The following is a 23164-nucleotide window of genomic DNA, read 5'->3' on the forward strand; positions in this document are numbered from 1 at the left end:
TTTTCCAGATTTTAGAGGTACGTTCTAGTGATAAAGCAGTTTTGGAGAAGCACATTTCAATGCACATTAAACACTAACAACTGAATTTATTTACTTTAAATATTAATAATGACAGTTTAATTTGTTAAATGCAAACAAATGATAATAAACAGTCACAGCAAATGTCTTCATGTACTGTAATGTAAATGACATTATAGTACATGAAAATGTTACATTACATTACAGTACTATAATGTACATGGCAGTGTGCCTAATACTGTATCAGATAGAATATCAATGAATTTCTTCAGAGAAAAAATACCTCCACCCTGAGGATAAAAAAGAAAATAACTATTATAACGAAGTGTGAACAATCTTCATCAATTTACGTGATATTTTGATTTTTATAATGTACTGTGGAGAAAGTCAATCAATTTCTCACACATAATAACAAAGATTGATAGGGTTCTGTTTTTGCAAGCATAATAACTTGTTTTGCAACTGGCAAGCTGTATGACTAGTTAAAATTGTGGCAAAATTTGGCTGCATGGAATTAAGTCTATTTCTCTGTAAGTTGCTATTTATAGAAAAAGATTAACCATACATTTAATCAAGCATACGTTTTTCCAGCTGTACCCATACCAGGCATTTTCACTCTCCCTTCACTCTCAGTTGTTCTGACGTCAAGTTAGACTGGTCATTGGTGCCTCTTGCGTGCACACATGCATGCCCATACACATGTGCGCACAAGGCAGGCAGGCGTGCGCACATGCACTTTTGTGTGTTGTACAGCAGTTCACTGAATTGTTGTTGTTCAGCAGTTGTTCATTGAATCTCTTTGATATTCAATGACTCTAATCTGTAATGAGTTAGATTGTACCTTAAATATATTCCTTGATAGTCCTCACTTACAGCCACTGCTATTATGCTGAATGATAGCTTATTTCAAAGTAACTTGACTGAGCTGAATCACTCACTTTGCCCATCACTAAAGTCTATCACTTGAGTTTCAGAGACATTTTCAGAATGTATTATGTCTGACAGTTGAGGACTGCCTATGTTACTCTTAATCCAGACAATTCAAGGAAGCAGACTTATTCTGCATCAGCCAAATAAAAAATAAATAAATAAAAATTACTAAAAAGTGACTGTCCAATTCTACTCGAATTTTGTGAGAATCTACCTTAATTACCTTGGAAGTAACTTATTCCATTCCAGTGATCTACAACATGCTTCATGATATATAACTTTTTGTTGCTTTCCCAGAATTTTATATTTGTGACCCCTTGTTCTACTTTCACGGATAGCACAAATATACTTCCTTTATCTGAAACACCTCAATCAGGTCACTTCTAAGATGCAGAGTCTTCAGAGCGACACTGCACATCTAAGACATTCCTTAAGGAACAACCCATAACACTCCTGCCTAGCCTAGCTGCCCTTCTTTGGATAATGGTTAACCTGTTATTGTTGGATCTTTCTTAAATTGTTCAACAACTTCTCACCATTTTGACTGATTCAAAAATTATTTGCTCATAAAAAAAGTCAGTAATGGTGCAAAATATAAAGATAGTGCTTTTTGTGATAAGGAAACAGTCTAGAAAGCTTAGGATATGATTAAAATTTTTCTGGTCCAAAAAACATTTAGGACCAGCATATCCTGGCCCTAAATGTTTCAGATAACTGGGATGTGTTGGTTTGCTTTAGGCTCCAATGACAGCATTCATGTATTATGGAACACTTTCAACAGTTCCTTATAACAGACAGCAGCAGGAATGTGTGGCAATTCCTTCTTTGATGCAATTACCATTTCAGCTGTAGAAGAGGGACATACTGACCTTTCCCTGATTTGATGTTCCAGTTTAACCTAGAGGTGCTCGACTGGCTTCAAGTCTGGACTCTGAACTGACCAGACAAATTGTTACTGTTTTTCTCAAACCAGGATTTTAAGCTGTATGGGATAAAGCATTAGTTATGCTAGAGTGATGGAGGGCCCATTTCTACAGAACTGAGAGAATGCAGGCACCCATATAAAATTTCCACAATATCAGTGTATGATTTGGCATTTATGGTGTTTTGCATCACAACAAACAGTTCAAGTCTGAGCTAAGGGAAGCACACTTGATCATTTGATTGTATTGTGGCTATATGTAGTGTGACTATATGACATGAGTTTTTGCTGTATAGGATTTCTTCTGCTATTCTGTGGTTCAAGAACAATGAGCTAGCCACCATAGAACTATTCTAGTCATTGGTGGATGTGATATGGGACTTGTGAGCAGCAGCTCTGACATGAAAACCTATGCTGTACATTTCCCTATGGACCATGAATGTACTAATGGATACATGGACATCTGCAACTACAATGTAACACCTTCCAAATATGTTGCGTAGTTTGCCTGCACAACTTTCTTAATGAATCAGCAAATCCTTGCCCATCAGCTTTTTTTGTATCTCTTACGGTTGACTGTGAAGTTTCAAATGAGTGGCTGTTTTATGCAATGGCAAATTACTGACATCACTGGCTGGGGTGTCCCATTACTTTTGGTATGGCAGTGTACCAATACAATTACTGAGTTTATATTGGATGAATTACTACAGTGAATTATTTTTTTAAAAATCACTATTTGATTTACAATTACCCTTAAAAATCAAGGCTGATTATTCTTACCTCAATAGGCAGCACCTCTGCAAAGAGACATATGAACCACTTGCTGACAAACATAGCCCAGGACACACCACAATTCTCCATATGGCGATGTATTCGAGGGTGTTTAGACCTAAAAAAAAAAAAAACATTGCACTGAATCAGAAAAGCATCTTATGAATACTATTAACACTAACCATAAGATTATGGATTCATAAATACGAAGGTAAAGCATCAAGTATCACTCATTCCTCAAGAAAGTCAATTTTATAAGCCTTTTTTGGGAAATGGAATTAATATCTAGAATTAATCCACTTTATTTCAATCAATTTAATGGATAAAGAAAGATGCGTAAAATTCAATGAAAGAACAGAAAAATTTTGCTTTAGCATATCACTTTTAAAACAGAAAATCCTTGTTACTTGCTTTGAGGTTTTAGTTGTATTTGCTGTCCAGCTGCACTGGCTCACTGTTTTAGATTGACTCATTTATATACAATAATTCTCACAAATAATTTGGATTGATTAAATCCATTACACTTACTGGCATTCTCTACATATGGAGATCATATCCTGAAAAATCTTTGAATGGAACTGTTCTGTCTATAGCATAATTTCAATCTCTTTTCAGACTGAAAAACCATTTGGAGTTTCTTGAAAATAGATAGCACCAACACATTAAACTGGTAATATAATAGTACAATTAATTTATCATAATTTAATTTGGATTTTACATTTTAATACAGTGGATCACGCATATCATGATCACTTCAGGACACAACTTACAATAACCAATGAAACAAGAATGCATCAATAACACAAACCAAAGCACTAATTACAATAAATGTTATTTTTTGTATGTATCAGTATACATCTGATTGGAACTTCATAAAAGTGATAACAGTTACACAAAGATGATAACATTAAATGATAATTTAACAAGTACAGGGCAATGTTCGGAAAAAGTCATGAGTTAGGATTGAATTTGAAAGTGTCTGCAATTCTGACCAGATAGCATAGGATTCAGTATATGTTGAGAGCCTTCTCAATCAATTCGGCCCAGGAGAAAATGTGCAAGGCTCATGAGGTAGAATTTTTCTCAGTGCGATCTGTGCTTGTTAATAGGAGAGACTATTTTTACAGGAATGGGATGGGACACACTTGAATAGAAGGGGTGCATGAATATTTGCTGATGCTATCAAGGCAGAGGCTTAGAGTGGAACAGGCATTCTGTGTATTAACAGACAGTCTAAAACACTGATGGATCCAATACCTTTCTATCTCAGAAGATTTAGGAGAAGGCTGGTTGGCCTGCCTCTCTAAAATCCACTCATGCACACCTTCTCAATGCTAAGCCCTGTTACGTCACTTAGGTGGCAACAAACATGTAGAATGGTTCTCTTCATGACGCCTGGCCAGCATGAAGAGGAAAAGACCAAACCCTCCAGCAGATGACAGCACAACAAAACAAATGGCCCTCAGTCCCCAGCAGCTTTCACTCCCCCTCTTACGGCAGTGAGAGGATCAGAGTGGAAGCAGAGTGCTAAGAATCTCTGGGTATGACCAGGCTGCCATGCACGGAAACTGAACTTGGCCTGTTACAACGTAAGATCGCTCATCGGTGAAGACAGGATATTAGAGCTGGAAAAGGAATTAGAAAATGTAAATTGGAATATCATTGGTTTGGCTGAAACAAGAAGAAATGAATCACTTATAAGTTTATCAAGTGGAAATCTGCTGTACACCAATGGAAACAGTGAAAGGAGAGAAGGTGGGGTTGGCTTTGTGGTCCATAAAGATATCAAAAACAACATTTTAGAATTCAAAAGTACATCACCAATGGTGTCAAGACTACTATTCAGGATTTCTAAGAGGTACAAGCTAAAGATTATAATGATTTATGCATCAACATCGCGCCATGATGATGATGAAGAGGTTGAAGAAATGTACACCGAAATTGAGTCTTCTAGATGAGCAGAAAACCCACTACACTTTCATTATGGGGGACTTCAATGCTAAGGTTGGAAAGGGACAAAACAACACAAGAAAGGGGAACTATAGGAAATTTTGGAATTGGTGAAAGAAACGAAAGAGGTGAAACATTTGTGGAATTTGCAGAATCACGAGGATTGTCAGTAATGAACACTTTTTTCAAGAAAAGGGTGAACAGAAAGTGGACATGGAAGAGCCCAAATGGATTAACAACTAATGAAGTCAACTTCATCCTCACTAACAGAAGATATATCGTGAATGATGTTACCGTCCTGAACAAGGTAAATGTTGGAAGTGATCACAAAATGGTAAGATGCACACTTGATACAGATGTAAGAAAAGAAAAGAAAAAACTGACTCAAATAAATAATACAAATGTCTTTGAGATAACAGAAGAGGAGAAAAAGCAGTATGTACTCGAACATAAGAACATGTTAGCGCTTCTGCTGTTGGCTCAGGAAAAAGATATCAACAAGGAATATTACAACTTTCTGAAAGTGATAAAGCCCAAGAAACCTATAGGGAAAAAGAAATCCAAAGAAGAAAAAAACGAAGACAACAAATGAAGAGCAAGAAACACTGACAAGGAGAAAATTGAGTATACTGATTTATGCAAAGCCATTAGAAAGAGACTTAGCATTAGTAGAGGCATATGATGCAAGAAAGCAAGCTTATGCAGCATCAGCCAAAAAAAAAAAAAAAAAAACCTTCCACTTCACCCTTCCGTTCATTTGAAATACCTGTCCAGCTGAGCCTTAAATTTATTTAGGCTATCAAACTCCGCAACAAGGGATGGAAGTCTGTTCTACAAACCAACTACCCGCTGGCTAAACGCAAATTTCCGCACATCTATCCTACATCTGTCTTTCCTCAATTTGAATTTATGCCCTCTCAGGTGATTATTCTGAGCAAGAGGAAGTATCCCATCAGCATTGAGCATGCTCAATGCTGATGGGATACAGAAAATAATACAGAAAATAATAATGGACCTGACACAACACTGAACCCTGAGGGCCTCCACTAATAACATTAGTCCACGAAGAGCAGTGTCCATTGATTACCACTCTGTCTTCTCCCCCTCAACCACCCCTTTATCTATAGCAGCAATCTGCCTCTAATGCCACACTGCTCCAATTTGTGCAGAAGTCTTCCATGTGCAACAGTATCAAAAGCCTTTCTAAGATCCAAGTATATAATATCAAAGTTATTCCCTGCATCCAGGGAATAACTTTCATATTATATAAAGTGACTGCATCATAGTATCCGCTCTTTTGTGACTGCATCATAGTATCCAATCAAATTGGTCAGGCAAGACTTCCCCTTAACAAAACCATGCTGTGTCTGAGCTATAACTGAAGTCTTGTCTAGATGATCCTGCAGTGCTTCTTTAACCAGTGCCTCCATTAATTTTCCTGGAACAGAAGTTAAACTCACAGGTCTATAATTACTTGTGTCAACCTTTGATCCTCCTTTGTGAATTGGGGTCACATTTGCACATCTCCAGTCTATGGGTACCTCCCCTGAGTCCAAGGAAGCTCTCATAATTATGGCTAAGGGTTTGCTTACTTCCTTTGCTGCCTCCTTTTATATAAGAGGATAGATCCCATCCACCCCAGGTGCCTTTCTTGTGTTTATCTTCAACAATTTCTCCTCCATTTTACTCTCAGTTACTACAAGATTATCTAGCTTACTGCCAGAGTTGAATACACCTCTGGCATTACCCTAGCTGAATAACTCCTCATGTGTGAATGTCGATGCAAAATATTCATTTTGTTTGTTAGCTACTGAGCAGGATCATCAACAGTTGAACCATCGATATCAAGTGGATCAATGTGATTTATCCCCTTTCTTCTAGAGTTTACATAAGTAAAGAACTCTTTGCTGTTTTTCTTTGCATCCTTTGCCAAAGATTTCTCATAATCTGCCTTTGCCTGCCTAACCTTCTTTGTGACTTGGTTACAGACCAGATTATATCTATCATAGGCTTCCATGTCACCCATTAATTTATATGTATCACATGCATTTTTTTTCTCTACCATGTGTCTCATTAGTTCATCTGACATCCATTTAGGCCTAAACCTTGAACAATATTTCTTAGTTGGTATGTAAAGCCTAGTAGCTTCCAAGATAAGTTCTTTGAATCCTTCCCATTTTGAATTTGCTGTTGGTAACATCATCAGTTGGTCCCACTGTATAGCATTTAAATACTGTCTCAGACCATCGTAGTTGCCTTTACGAAAGCAATAACCCTTCCCTTTACCCCTGATGATAGTTACCTCTTTGAGTAAATCCCACTTCAGTACACTATGATCACTGCCACCTAGTGGTTCCTTTATTTGCAGATTCTTAATACATGAAGAATCACTACTGATAATCAAATCAAGTATATTACTCCCTTAGTTGCCTCCCGAACATACTGATGTAGAAAACAATCATCCAATAAATCCACAAGCTAGTGTGTGAGTGACCAACCCACAAATTCCAATCAATATCTGGGAAATTAAAATCCCCCATTATAAGATTCTCTGATTTACTGGCCCACTCTATTTCCCTGTACATTTTCTTATTATACTCATCAGAGTCATTAGGCCTATAGCACACTCCTACTCTCAATTTTGATTTCCCTATGCTTATGTCACACCAAACTGACTCGACACTGCACTGTCCAGCGATGTCAACTGGCTTCACTTTCTTTAATTTTATGTGTTTCTTAACTAATAGCATAACCCCTCCTCCCTTCCTATGCTGTTTATCTTTCCTGTAGACGTTGTACTCCCTATCCTGTCTATCCTTTCTGTAGACGTTGTACTCCTCAAATTCCAGTTCTGCATTCCTTATATCTGTGTGACACCACGTCTCTGGTATCCCAACAATATCCGCCTTTGATGCTTTGAGCAATACCTCAAATTCATCAAATTTATTTACCAAACTCCTAGCATTGGTGTACGCGCAAGTATACATACACCTGTTCCAATTCTTAGATACCCTAACACAACCCATGTGTTTACTTGTACCGCAATGACTCCCAGCAGTCTCTGAAACATCCTGCATCTTGTTTTCCAGACTTAAAGAGGACATAAGAAGATTTGACACAAGAAAAGTAGAACAAGCATTAAGGAAAAACAAAGGACTTAAATCAGCAGCCATGAGCAGTAATACAGAAAGACAAATGATACTGAAACTAAAGAATAGAGATGGTGTACTTATAAATAGCAGAGAAGGCATAATTCAAATAGCAGAAGACTACTATAGAGAATTATACAAGGAGTGAGAGAATGATGCCAGCAGTGGGGAAGATGGATCGGAAATTTGTAACACATACAACATACCTGATATCCTTCCTGATGAGGTAGAATATGTGTTGAAGAAAATGAAGAATCAGAAAGCCCAGGGGAAGATGAAGTTACTGTAGAGTTGTTAAAATTGGGAGGAAGAGACATGGCACAAAAACTGGCAAGACTCTTCACAAAATGCATTAGAAAAGGTGTGATGCCTAAGGAGTGGAATAATGCAATCATAGTTTTGCTGCATAAGAAAGGAGATAAATCAGAAATTGGAAATTATAGACCAATTAGTTTGTTATCCCACATCTACAAGTTGTTGACAATGATCATTACTAACAGATTAGAAAGAATACTTGATGAGAATCAAACGAAAGAGCAGATGGCTTTAGAACAGGATTGTGAACAATGAATCACTCTGACGTAATATAACAGTTAATGGAGAAAGCAAATGAATATAAAACACCATTATGCCTGGCATTTGTGGATTATGAAAAGGCATTTGACTCCATACAGCATAAGGCAATGTTTCCGGCACTGGAAAGACAAGGCATAGATATCCCATATATTATGATTTTGAAGAAAATATATGAGGAACGCTACCTCCTTTATTAGACTGGACAAAGACAGTAGCAAATTTAAAATTGAGAAAAGAGTTCGACAAGAAGACACAATATCTCCGAAGTTGTTTACTGCTGCCCTTGAGGAAGCTTTCAGAAGATTAGACTGGTCGCAGAAAGGAGTCAATGTCAATGGAGAGTACCTAAACCATTTACGATTTGCAGATGACATTGTAGTCATAAGACACAATCCCAAAGAATTAGAGGAAAATTTTAATTGGTTATGCAGGGTTAGTAAGGATTTTGGACTAAAAATGAATATGGCTAAACCAAAAGCAATGATGAACAAATATGTCCCAGAAAGGGATATAATGATTGAAGGAGCAGTAATTGAAAAGGTGGAGTCATATACTTATCTGGGACAAGTCATCAGCGGTAATAATGATAAATGTCTGGAAGTCAAGAGAAGAATAATTTTTGGATGTATAGCATTCAAGAAATATAGTCACATACTGAGGAGCAATATCCTAATTTATCTGAAACATAAAATAATGAACTACCCACCATGACTTATGGAAGTATGCTACCCACCATGACTTATGGAAGTGAAACTTGAGCACTCACCAAAAGAATGGAAGTAGAAGCTGAGAACGACACAGCGAAGAATTGAATGAATTATATTGGGAATCAGACTGTTAGATAAGAGAAACACATGGATTAGGCAGCAAACTCAAGTAAAGAACATTCTTATCAAAACTAAAGAACTAAAATGGTCTTGGGCAGGACACATTGCTCAAAGACATGATAACAGATGGACTAAGAGAATAACAGAATACTACCCAAGAGGAGCTAGAAGAAAACCTGGAAGTCAACGACGGAGATAGACAGATGAAATTGATGAGTAGTTTGTGGGTAGTAAATGGGTGGCCATTGCACAAAACAGAAGGAACTGGAAAGTTGCTGGAGAGGCCTTCATCATGCAGTGGATTGAAAATGGCTGATGATGATGATCAAGGCAGAGATAGATGGGTTGGAAAACTGCTAGCTTGGTAGGATACACAGACTAAAAGCTTAATTAGAGTCACAGGCAGGGATGAAAGTGATTCTTGTACTGGTACCTGCAGCAGCCTGGAGAGCAAGGGGACTGAGACTTCAGGCCCTGTTGTGGGTCATCATGGAACAAATAAATACATGGGCTGAATCATGGCAACTAAGATTAAGAACATGTGCATGTGTATAGTGCAGGTACACTAATGCTAGGAGCATTGTAATCATATTTGATGAATTTCAAATATTGATTAAGTCATCAAATGCAGCCATTGTAGGAATAGTGGAAACAGTGTCACTAAAACATAAGGTGATGCTGAATTTGAATATGGGGAGTACAATGTATACAGGAAGGACAGATAGGAGAGGAGATGTGAAGGGGTTATGCTCTTAGTTAAGAAGCATATTAAATCTAAGGCAGTGACATGGGTGACGAGTGCAATGTTGAGTCAGTTTTGTGTGATATAGGCACCAGGAAAACAAAATTCAGAGTAGGAATGTGTTAGAGGTCTAACGACTGTGAAGAGTATACCAAAACAGCTATACGGTGGGCCAGCAAATCAAAATGTCTCATAATGGAGATTTTAACTTTCCAGATATTGACTGGAATTTGTAAGACTTTAGTCTTACAAATTCCACTAGCAAGACTTTAGTGGATTTCTTGGATGATTGTTTTCTACAGAAGCATGTTAGAGAGGCAACAAGAAGAAGCAATACTCTTCATCTGGTTATCAGCAGTGATTCTTCTAGCATTAAGAATCTGCAGGTAAAACACCCACTGGGTGATAGTGATCAGTGTATTAAGGTGGAATTTAATTAAAGTCATACTGTCGAGGGTAAATGGAAAGGCTTTTGCTTTCGTAAGAGCGACTACAGTGGTCCTAGACAGTTTTTAAATTGTGTGCAGTGGGACCACCTGATAATATTACCAACAGCAAATTCTAAATGGGAAGTATAAAGAAAATAATCAAAGAAGCTACTAGGCTTTTCATACCAACAAAGAAATACTGTCTAAGGCTTAGATCTAAATGGGTGTCAGATGAACTATTTAAACACACAGCAGAGAAGAAGAGTGCATGGTATACATATAAATTATCAGGTGACAAAGAAGCCTATGGTAGATATAAATTAGTCTGTAATAAAGTTACAAAAGAAGTTATGCAAGCTAAGACAGGGAATGCAGAGCAAAACAAGGACTTATATATTTATATTAACAGCAAAAGGAAGGGATTGAGCCACATTGGTCCACTTGATAGATTAACTGTTGATGACTCTGCTCAGGTTGCGGACAAATTGAATAGGTATTTTGCATCTACATTCACACATGAGCAATTCTTTAGGAAACGGGATGCCAAAAGTTTATCAAACTCTAATGAGGAGCTAACTGACTTTGTAATAACTGAAAGGAAAGTGGAAGAGAAATTGTTGAAGATGGACATAAAAAAAAGGCACCTGGGGTGGATTGAATCTTTCCAATTATATTAAGGAAGACAGCTGTTGTTGTTATTGTTGTTATTTTTGGTGCAAGGGCTGCTTAGACCATATTGCGCCTATCAGTGATATGAAAGTTATCAATGGTGACTGTTATGGAAACAATCAGAGATGATCATATAATTTTATTCGTTTAAGAAAGCAGAATAACTCCAAGGGATTAGCATCGTTGCCTATGATATGAGAGTTTTAGAGGTTCTTTTAGATTTGGAAGGAAGCTGAATGAACATTGCCGAGCATGTTTGTACAGAGTGCATTCAACAAGAATGTGCTTCATTGTTAGCTGACAGTTGCATTGAAAACACTGTGGAGGATCATTTCCTGTGAGGAGAAATAGGTGAGTAAACTGGCTGTGGCTGATTCGTGCTCTGGTTAAGATTACTTCTTCCTTTCTGTTAGTACGAAAACTAGAGGTCCATAACTGTGGTTCTGGTTTTATTTCCAATAGCTTATTATCCGTTTGAGCTTGCCATAGAAGTGTCCATTGTTCCTTACATGTTCTTCGTATCATAGGTCTGTAATCGACATATGGAACGCAAAAGCCTGAAGATGATGGGTTAGATGGATGTTTTGCGGCATAGTCTGCGCATTCGTTTCCTGGGATCCCAGTGTGACCTGGGATCCAGCAGAAGATGACTACTTGCTGGCGTTCCTGAATAAGAATCATCTTACTTCTTATGGTTTTTATTAAAGGATTGGTTGGTGAAGAGGTGTTTTGTAGTGCTACTAGTGTACTCTGCGAGTCGGTATATATTATACTTTTTTTTAATGGAGCGATGGACAATATTTTCTAGGGCAAGTTTAATGGCGAATAACTCAGCTGTATAAGTGCTGCATTCAGTAGGCAGAGATACAGAGATGGTGTTAGAAGGGAAAACTGCTGCAGCACCTACTCCACTATCAGACTTTGATCCATCTGTGTATATTTTCATGAAATGCGGATAATTTTGTGTGTGAGCAGTATGAAGTTGTTGCACGTTAATATTTGCAAGGGAATCTTTTCCCCAGTTCAGGAAGTAATTGTCACAGGATGGATTAATACAGGACCATGGGGGAACTGAAGTGTTTGGATCTTGGAGGACTTTTTCAAGGTGTACATTCCAGCTTTCAGATAGAGCCTGCAATCTGATGCCAGAAGGTTGTACTGCTCTGGGTTTATTTCTGTAGAACATTTTAAACTGTGGATCACTAAGTATAGGCCAAATTGGATGGGTAGGCCTGCTTTGAATTTTAGCAGCATAATTCAGAAGTAACACCTTTCTTCTGAGGCAGAGTGGAACTTCATGGGCTTCAGCGTAGAGACTTTGTACTGGCGATGTTCTATAAGCACCTGTAGCAATCCTGAGGGCAGAATGTTGAACAGGAGCAAGCCGTACTAGCACACTTTCCCTAGCAGAGTCATACACCGGGGCTCCATAATCAAGACTAGATCTAATTAGAGTTCTATACAGGTGAAGTAAGGTGTAACGGTCTGCACCCCACGTTGTAGAAGAAAGAACTCTGGGAATGTTCATTTTTTCTGGCAGGTTGTCCGGAGATATTTGATATGTTCTAAAAAATTAAGTTTCCTATTAAAAATTAGACCGAGGAGGCGAATGCTACTCATAACTGAGATAGGATGATTTGTCAGGTGTAGCTCTGGGTCAGGATGCATCCCTCGTTGTTACAAAAGTGAATGGCACTAGATTTTTGATGAGATAGTCTGTAACCATTCTGTGTCATCCATAGTTCAATATTGTTTAGTGAGATTTGTAGTTGCCTTTCAATGAATTTCATATTCAGCGAACTGCAGGAAACAGTGAGATCATCGGCATAGAGATATGAGTTCACAGTATTGGGAATACATTTGGTAATATGATTTATTCTCAATGCAAATAAAGTAGCACTGAGAACTGAACCCTGTGGAACTCCTTCCTCTTGTATATAGATTTGCGAGAAGACTTGTCTATAGCGAACTTGAAAAGATCTATACTGAAGGCAGTTTTGTATGTAGCATGGTAAGTGACCTCTCAGGTCAAGGGAATGAAGATCTTTTAAGATACCAAAATGCCAGGTGGTGTCAAAGGCCTTCTCTATGTCAAGGCAGACCATGACAAGATGTTCATTTCGAATAAATGCATTCCTGATATTTGTTTCAGCTTTAACCATAAGATCTAGGGATGAGCGATTTTTTCTGAAACCAAACTAGTTATCAGAGATTAGATGTTGTGAATCCAGATACCATGTTAATCGGTGGTGTATAATTTTTTCTAATGTTTTACTGAAGCAACTGGTAAGAGTGGTAAGAGAGCTGGGTCTATAATTGAGGGATAGAATGATCTTTCCCTGGTTTGGGAATTGCCAGTACATAGGAGTGATGCCAGCGAGTGGGGTATGAATGGTCAATGAATATACAGTTGTAAAAGGTCAGCAGCAAGGATAATGATTTATTGTCTAAGTGTTGAAGCATTATGTAATATACTCCGTCGGGACCAGCGGCACTGTTCTTTGAGGAATGTATAGCTTTTTGAAGTTTGATCATAGTAAGTGTCTGATTGTATGGTAGAGAAGCAGCGGTTTTGAAGTTAAGTTTTGATTTTTCAGCTGAAGCTTTGATCTTCTGAAATGACGGATCATACGAGGTCGAGGCAGACAACTGGGAGAATACTGTCCCTAGAGTATTTGCAATTTCTACAGGAGTAGAGAGCTCCTGTCCATTCCAGTTGAATATTGGCGAGGATAATGGAGGAAATTTGCCATTTAGCTGTCTTATTTTTTTCCATATTATTCTTACATCAGTATTTTTATTTACTGAAGTTGCAAATCGAATCCAAGAGTTTTTTTTAGCTTTCTTTCTGATGTGTCGGGCTTTGGCTCTTAGTTTCTTATAATTTATAAGATTGTTGGTAGTAGGGTATTTGCGAAATATATTCCATGCTCGGTTTTTTTCTTTTTTGGCATCCTTACATTCATCGTTCCACCAATAGTTTATGGGTCTGTAGGTGTCTGATTGTGATTGTGGGATGGTAATAGATGCAGCTGCTAGAATTTCTTTGGTGATATGATCAGTGGCTGTGTCAATTGGGAAAGATTCAACGATCTGTTTATCAAATGAAACATGAGAGGTATACTTGGCCCAATCTGCCTTGGAAAATTTCCATTTTATTTGGTTTTTTGCAGTTGAAGAGTGTGATGTTTGGATCTTACAGATTAATGGGTAGTGGTCACTGTTTAGTGGATCATCTAGAGCTGTCCACTCAATATTAGGAAAGAGAATCGGAGAGCATATAGATAGATCTATTGCAGACACTGTTCCTATTGGGAGATGGATGTAAGTAGGTGAACCAGTATTTAGGATGGTTAAGTTTTGTCTGTCAATGAGCATTTCAATGAGTTGCCCTCGTCCATCTGCATTGGGAGAACCCCACAATGGATGGTGTCCATTGAAGTCGCCCAATAAACAGAAAGGGGTTGGCAACTGCATTATAAGATTTTCAAGTTCGTGAATAGTACACGGATGATTGGGTGGTAGATAGATCGAAACAAGAGTCAGAGTGATGCCAATTGCTATTCGGGTAGCAATGGCTTCTATAGAGGTTTGTAAAGAAATGCGTCTGCATGGGACTCGCGAATCTATGAGTATGGCTATTCCACCACGAGCATTATTTGAAATAGGTCTATCTTGTATGAAAAGAGTATAGTATTTTATCAAGGGAGATACCTGATGTCTCCTGTAAGCAGATGCCCACTGGTTTATGCTGCTTAATTATGTCGTATATGTCATCAATGTTGCTCCTAAAGCCTCTACAATTCCATTGGACAACGTTGTTCATTGTTTCAATTTAGATGAAGGAACTGAATCTGACTGCTTTTTGGAAGTCTGTTTGGCACGGTCAATTTTAATCCTATCTCTTTTTGAGAAAACAGGTCTTTTGTCTATTTCATCCTCTGGATGGATCTCCAGAATGGTTTCGGTATCATCTTGACTGGAAATTTCATTAGTATTCATAAGGGAGGAGTCAAATGTCTGTTTTCAATTAGAATCTGCGTTATCTGCTTGGACGGATCTTACGGGATCTGCATCAGCAGAAGGTGGTATCGTGACTGGTGTATTGTTAGCTCTAGTAGAAATCTGTTGCTTTGAAGGTCGAGGTACAGAACTGAGCAGGGAACGAGCCCATTCCGAAATAGAGATATTTGGAGGTATTGATGTATCAGTCTGCACTGATACTGAATGAAACTTTTTAGAGGCTTCAGCATACGTGCGTCTAGGTGTCATTAGTTGTATTTGCTTTCTTTCTTCTGGGAATGAAACTTTCTTTTCTATTTTATATTTCTGGATTTTTTTCTCCTATTTCCATTGTTCACAATTTTTAGAAAAGGCTGGATGGTTACCTTTACAATTGGGGCAGAGCGGAGCCTGGGCTTTACAGTCAGCATGGGAATGCGACAATGCAAATACCCTGCTTTTACTGATGAAGGTAAATTAGGTGAGCTGAATGTCAAAATTATGCTGCGAGTTGGAAGGAGTTCGCCATCTTTTTTCATCATAATTCGTTTTGCCTGTGTGACTTTCTGGTCCTGCAGTTCGTGAACAATTTCTTCTTCTGATACATTCATTAGGTCCCATTCAGAAATAACACCTTTGGATGAATTAAGTGTGGCATGTGGGGACACCTTAACTGTAACTCCACCAAATGAGGTGAGTCTGAGTAGAGACTCAGAGTGTTTGGGGTTGGAGGTCTCAACAAGCAGGTCCCCAGATTTCAGTCGTCGTACCATTTTAGGGGAGCCAGCTACGCTCTCAAGACATTTTTGAATGAGGAATGGTGATAAACTACCCAAGGATTGGTTAGTTAGCGAATGCAGAATCAGAAAACTTGGGTTTTCCCATTCGGGGAGCATCTGTCCTCAGTCTCTTTGGATTGGATGAGTCATTATCGGGTATGTGCAAATCCAATGAATTTGGATTTGCAGTCCTAATCGGTGGAAAATTGTCACAGTCCATGTTTTGCTCCTTTTGGCCCTGGGGGTTGGTTTTACCACCCAGATTTCCGGCCCCGCCATGGGGAGGCAGGAGCAGTGCCACAAGATGACCAAGCGGCTAAGTTAGTTAGTTAGTACGATTAGAAATAAAAAACAGAAAGCATACTTGGATTTGGGGATTAATCAAATTTGTTTGATTAATGTCTGTTCCAGGGAAAATAATGGAATCACTGGTTAAAGAAGTAATGCAGGACAATCTGGATAGGAATGCAATTATACTGTAATTGCATACTGTAACAAATCACAGCAGGGATTTGTTCAGGGACAGTCTTCTCTAACAAATCTCACAGGATACTATGAAGCAGTGACCAAGGAACTGGATGCAAAAAAATATTTTTCATCATATACTTGGACTTCAGGAAGGCTTTTTAGTATTAGCATTAATAGAGGCATATGATGCAACAAACCAAACTTATACAGCAATCAGCAAAAAAAAAAAAAAAAATTCTCATTTCATCCATTCTTTCACTCTGAAAATTTGTCCAGTTCTTCCTTGAATTTATTTAAGCTATCAACTTCCACAACAACAGATGGAAGTTTGTTCCAGCAATAAAACACCTGCTGGTTAAAAGCAAATTTCCACACATCTATTCTACAACTATCTTTTCTCAATTTGAATTTATGCCCCCCTTCAGGTTTATAATCTCAAAAAAACCATCAGGATTTCAGCACTGAACCTGCTCAAACCATTCAAGGCCTTATACACCTCAACCAGATCACCTCACAGGTGCCTAGTCTCCAGATGCTGCAATTTTCAAAACTTGAGCCTTTCTTGGAAAGAGCACCCCTTTGTTCCCCCACCAACTTGTTGCACTTCTCTGTACTCGTTCTAGCAACTATATATCCTTCCTAAAATGAGGCCTCCAGACTCAAGGTGTGCCCTAATCATTGTCTTATACAAAGGGATAATCACCTCCTTATCCCTGCTAGCAAAATTCCTGTATATCATTGACATATACAGGACTTGCTCTGGCAGCCTGTCTGCACTGCTCAGAAAAATTCATGTTTGACTGCAAAATTATCCCCAGTTCTTTTTCATTCTTCACTACCCTGAGTGTAGTAATGCACAGTTGATAATGCACAGATGGAAAGAGCACCCCTTTGTTCTCCCACCAACTTGTTGCACTTCTCTGTACTCGTTCTAGCAACTATATATCCTTCCTAAAATGAGGCCTCCACACTCAAGGTGTGGCCTAATCATTGTCTTATACAAAGGGATAATCACCTCCTTATCCCTGCTAGCAAAATTCCTGTATATCATTGACATATACAGGACTTGCTCTGGCAGCCTGTCTGCACTGCTCAGAAAAATTCATGTTTGACTGCAAAATTATCCCCAGTTCTTTTTCATTCTTCACTACCCTGAGTGTAGTAATGCACAGTTGATATATTACTCAGTATTTTGCATTTGTCAATGTTAAACTTCAGTTGCCACTTTTCAGCATATCGGCCCAACTTTTCTAGATCCTGTTCCAGTAGCATACTGTCATTACTGTCAATAACAACCTTGCCAACTTTTGTATCGTATCATCTGCAAATTTGAACATTAAGCCTGATATGCCTTCATCAATATCATTCAGTGTTGTTCCCAGAAAAGTTTGCCAGCCAGGTGGCATTATGAATTAGCCTGGTGAGGAAGTGTAATACTTCGCAATATTATAAAATTTTCTGTTATTTATAAATGTGAATTAAGCGATCCAGAGCAAAAATTAATTGCATAATTTAACATTATATGCACCTGTCGCATTGACCTCGATCGCATAGTATGTTCGAATTAATATTGATCGAGATCAGTGAGCAGTACCATATGGTACCATGAGAATTGCTTAAATTTTAGCCAGGTGGTCAGTTAAATTTACTGGGTGGTGCGTCCATTCAATAGGTCCTGGGGAGAACACTGTCATTGATAAATATAGAAAATAGCAACAGGCCCAACACCACACAACCTTTGGGGGACTCCACTAATAACATTAGTCGACGAAGAGCAGTGTCCATTGATTACCACTCTGTCTTCTCCCACTCAACAACCCCTTTATCCATAGCAGCAATTTGCCCTTAATGCCATACTGCTCCAATTTGTAAAGTAGTCTTCCATGTGCAACAGTATCGAAAGCTTTCATAAAATCCAAGTATATGATATCAAAATAATTTTTGGCATCCAGTTCCTTTGTGTCCACATCATAGTGTCCAATCAAAAATTGGTCAGACAAGACTTCCCCTTAACAAACCCATGTTGGGTCTGAACTATAACTGCAGTCTTGTCTAGATGATCCTGAAGTGCTTCTATAACCAGTGCTTCCATTAATTTCCCTGGAATAGAAGCTAAACTAATCAGGTTTATAATTACTCTTGTCACACTTTGATCCCCCCGTTTGTGAATTGGAGATACTTTTGCACATCTCCAGGCTGTAGGCCTCCCCTGAGTCCAAAGATGCTCTCATAATTACTTTTGATACTGTCTGCACATAAAAGACTGCTGTACAAACTGGAGCAATGTGGCAATAAAGGCAAATTACTGCTACATACAGGGTGTCTCAAAAATATTGGTACAAACATTTAGGGGAGGTAGGTAACATCTAAAGGAATGTGAATCACATAGGAACCCATAACCGGAAACGTCATGGGAAAGTAGTAGCAGAAGCACAAGAAGCAGAAATGACACAAGACAGTAATTAGTGGCAAACATTTATTTGACATAATATTAACAATGGAGTACAAGATGGATGCATTTCATGATGTTACAACAGATGCTCGAAGGTCCTGCCATGAGACGCGATACCAACGCAGCATGGATTGGCAGACACGGTTGAACACACCTGGAGTTTCTTTGACAGTAGCAGCAGCGCAGACGAGTCTCGCCACGAGATTCATTTCCATCTCCACAGGCGATTCATACACGATAGATTTGAGGGCACCCCACAGAAAGAAATCGATGCTCAATAAATCAGGTGAGCGTGTGGGCCAGGTAACAGGTCCACCACGGCCAATCCATCAACGCCAAAAACGCCTGTTCAAATGGTCACAAACACGCCTTCCATAATGAGCAGACAGACGCCCCATCATGTTGAAACCAAATGTTGTGTCTCACATGTGCTGGAACATCGTCAAGTAACCCTGGTAGAACTTGTTCAAGAAAGATCCAATATTTGGCGGAGTTCATGCGGGATGGTAACAGATATGGGCCGACTAAGCAGTCACCGACCATACCTGCCCACACATATATTGTGAAGAAATGTTGTACCGCATGGGGGTGCACACCGTGTGGGTTGTCGCGAGCCCACACATGAGCATTATGCTGATTGAATAAGCCTTCCCGAGTGAAATAAGCCTCACCTGTGAACAAAACATAGGCTGGAAAATTCAAGTCTTGAACACTTTCTTGGAGAAACCACTGCGCAAAAGCACACATGCAGGATGATCTTGGGGGAGCAGTAACTGAACCCTTTGGAGATGAAAGGGGTGTAAGGAATTGTTGTGCCAGACACGCTGTACACTGCAACGAGACACTCCTAAGGCAGAAGTAAATGTGCTGGTAGTAGGATTATTCTGGACGGCATTCAACACTTTCTTCCATGGTGGGAGTTTGTATCGAACGTGGTCTGCCCGCACTACTCCTGTTACCTCTAAATGATCCATAATCGCACAAATTTTGATGCACGCGTGCAAACAAACGGTGGTCTGGTACATGTCTGTCTGGGAAGCGTTCTCCATAAATTTGTTGAGTGGCTCGTCCATTGCCCTCTGCTAATCCATACACTAGGTGCATGTCTGCCAGCTCACAGTTCGTATATCGATGAATGCTCTTCGTGCGGTGACTACTGCTTGAATGAGTAAACCAGAAATTTTCCCTCTCGCGAACTGATGAACAGTGTTTCTGGTTATGGGTTCCTATGTGATTCACATTCCTTTAGATGTTACCTGCCTCCCCTAAACGTTTGTACCAATATTTTTGAGACACCCTGTATAAAGAGCAATATAAAGCAGTGGAAGAAGACGGAGAGGTTATGAATGGGCACTGATATGGACTAATGCTCTTTATGGACTAATGCTGTAAATACGGCAAGGCACTCTAATTACAGGTTGGGCTTTATGCTCCCATCAAGACCAAATACACATTCTTTGGTAGTTTACAGTTCTCTGTCTATATATATTTCACAACATTTTGCCTCAACTCATCTTCTTCTTCATCTTCTTTACCATTAAATGGCTACAATCCACTTCCATTCGCCCCACAACTCTATCAACAGTGCTTATTTACTATTTACAACATATATTTAAAGTGCTTATTGTATTTAGAAAAATTGAAGTAGTTTATTTTATTAAACCTGATGCTATTGTTTTATAAATCCAGTTAGTAGATAGTTGTGGAACCAACATCCTCGTTCATGCTGTTTATAAATTAATTTTTATATTATTATATTCCTTACCTATCTGCATTGCCTAGATGAATGATACATGAACTGTTCCACTATTAATATCTGAATGTCCTTCTGTTGATAGTTGGTCACATTCTACCCAAGCACTATAAGTCAGACATAACTATAAATATGTTTGTATGCCTTTGAGAAGACAGTAGTATGATTGTGAATACAAGATGTTGCAATCGATCGAGTTAGCAGATTCATGCTACTATATTCATACTTTAACTTTCAATTTATTTTACATTCCTCAGCTGCTTTGTGCTTAAAGATGTATTTACATAGCCCATTTCTACATGTGTCTACTCCCATCAATAGTTAATTTTATTAATACAGTTTCTCATTAACTTTTATAGCGTGTGTGTGTGTGCGCGCGCATATATATGAGGTGCTGCCCAAAAGTTCCCAAAATGTATTTATAAAATAAATTAGACTCACCCTAGGTCTTATTTGCCACCGTCCCCTTCGAATTAGTCCCCTTGAGAGCATAAACACCAATCTCAGCACTTCTCCCATGATTTGAATATGTTCTGAAAGTCCTTTGTCATAGTGTTCAGCACCGCCTGCAATTTGGTTTGGATATCCTCTACACTGTCAAATCTTTGACCCTTCAGCTTGATTTTCATTCTTGGGAAGAGGAAGAAGTTGCAGAGGACTAAGTCTGGCGAATAATTTGGGTGGGGACAATTGTCATGTTGTTGGATGCCAAAAACTGTGCCACAGCGAGAGATGTGTCAGCCAGCACGTTGTCATGAAGGACCCAGTTCTTTGTGCACCACTTCTCTGGATGTTTCCTCTTGATGGCATCCCTTAACTGTCTCAGGATGTTGCAGTAGAACTGTTTGCTGATGATCTGGCCAGGAGGGATGAATTCATTATGGCTAATCCCATCAATGTCCAAAAAACAGAACAGCATGGACTTCACACTGCTCCTCACTTGTCGGGCTTTCTTTGGTCGACTATTCTTCTTAAGGAATTCATAATGAGATATGTAAAATCTTCAGTTTCTCTCACATAATAACACAAGTCACTGAATTTAGTTTTTGCTGTCAGCTTGGTATATATACAAGCCATACAATAAAACAGACGCTGTAGTTTATTATGTATAACTGGTACATACCTAATATATATATATATATATATATATATATATAGAGAGAGAGAGAGAGAGAGAGAGAGAGAGAGTATTCAGATTTTAGGATATTATTCATTGATTAATACTTCAATTCCATGCAAAAAAAGAGTGGCATGTAATTCAGTAAACTTTTAGCAATCTCATCATGATCTCAGTACTTCTTGGTAATTGTAAAGAATATAGTGGTACATGTGTAACAACCTTTATTTTTACATAAAACGAATCTTCAGAATGCCTTCTAATAGAACCTAGCTTATTCATTTTGTCAGTTCTGATCACACACCACTATCATAAAAACATCACTGTTCATGCTGTCAACTTTTAGCTTCCCTTCCACATTCCCTACTCCATATTTCTCAACTATATACAAGACAAGCTCATGTTATTATAGTGTTCTATATTAAAATATTCCTTGGCTAAGAGTATGAAAGAGTTGGTTTATGCACAGTTACTGCACACACATCATTTCTACTACCAAGGTAGTAGTAGGAATACATCGTTTAATTATATATCTCATATTGTGAATCCACCTTCACAATGAGTGGCAGAAGTATTTCACTGCTTTGAATAAGTAACACTTCACCAGTGGAGAAGACTAATGTTACTTATTCACGGTGGATACAACCACCAAGACAGCACAGTTTCAAAGCTTGTTGGCTTACTCGTCGGTGGGTGGGCAGGTACCCTGTTTTGCAATAGTGACAACCCAGCTATGAAGTATAACTGCACAATATGAAAGATGCTTGATGGTGTGCGTGGTTTAATCTAAAAATATTTCTTGGCTAAATGCCTAAGAGTATGAAAGAGTTGGCTTATGCATGGTTACTGCACATACATCATTTCTACTATCAAGGTAGTATATGAATGCATCATTTAATTATATATCTCATTGTGAATACCTTCACAAGTGGCCTCAATGAAAATCATTAACACCTGGAATGAAGAACATACCACAATGTTAGAAGAACAGTTTGAATGTGTCCTTAGTGATAGCGAGAAATCAGCGTGGAAAGCCTTTCGAAATATTTTGACTGGTTTTCTAGGAAATGTTAAAGCCAGCAACAAGCAGTTTGTGGAAGATCTCACTACTTCTTATGAAAAACTGGGGTGCAACATGTCAATGAAGATGTATTTCTTACACTCACACCTGAATTTCTTCCTGCTAAACTGCGGTGCCGTCAGCAATGAACATGGTGAGTGCTTCCATTATGATATCGCAGCGATGAAAAAAGCAAATGAAGTGCCACCATGTTAGCTAATTATTGTTGGATGGTGAAAAGGGATGCTCCCAAAGCTGAATACAAGCAAAAGGTGAAGAAAATGTCCTGTGTTTGATACAGGTATGTTTGTAGCTATATCTTACTGCCATATAAATAAAAAATACTTTGTATAAATATAAAAAACTACTTTTTTTGCAAACAAGAGACAATCTGCCATTTTAAGCATAATTTCTGTGTTTAGCACCCCAAAATCTATAAAGTAAACTTACTTTCATGGCTGTAACAAGATAATACGTTGTTATGGGAATGAAATTTGTTGTTCAGTGTATTCCAGTGGTGAGCTGTAAATATTTTAACAATGGGCTCACAG

At 38.5% G+C, this 23164-nt stretch overlaps 1 protein-coding gene across 1 annotated transcript in view; it reads right to left on the reverse strand.

Moving 5' to 3' along the window:
- Nucleotides 1-23164, reverse strand: part of LOC150091088 (growth hormone-regulated TBC protein 1-like) — a 214834-nt gene that overhangs the window by 67505 nt on the left and 124165 nt on the right. The window contains exon 7 of the mRNA XM_090381738.1: nucleotides 2651-2759. Coding sequence (XP_090237864.1) covers nucleotides 2651-2759 — 109 coding nt within the window. The remainder of the gene's footprint in view (nucleotides 1-2650; nucleotides 2760-23164) is intronic.

The sequence above is a fragment of the Mastigoproctus giganteus genome, chromosome 1, assembly GCF_048544385.1.
Source record: "Mastigoproctus giganteus isolate SK-2022 chromosome 1, ASM4854438v1, whole genome shotgun sequence".
Taxonomy (NCBI): domain Eukaryota; kingdom Metazoa; phylum Arthropoda; class Arachnida; order Uropygi; family Thelyphonidae; genus Mastigoproctus; species Mastigoproctus giganteus.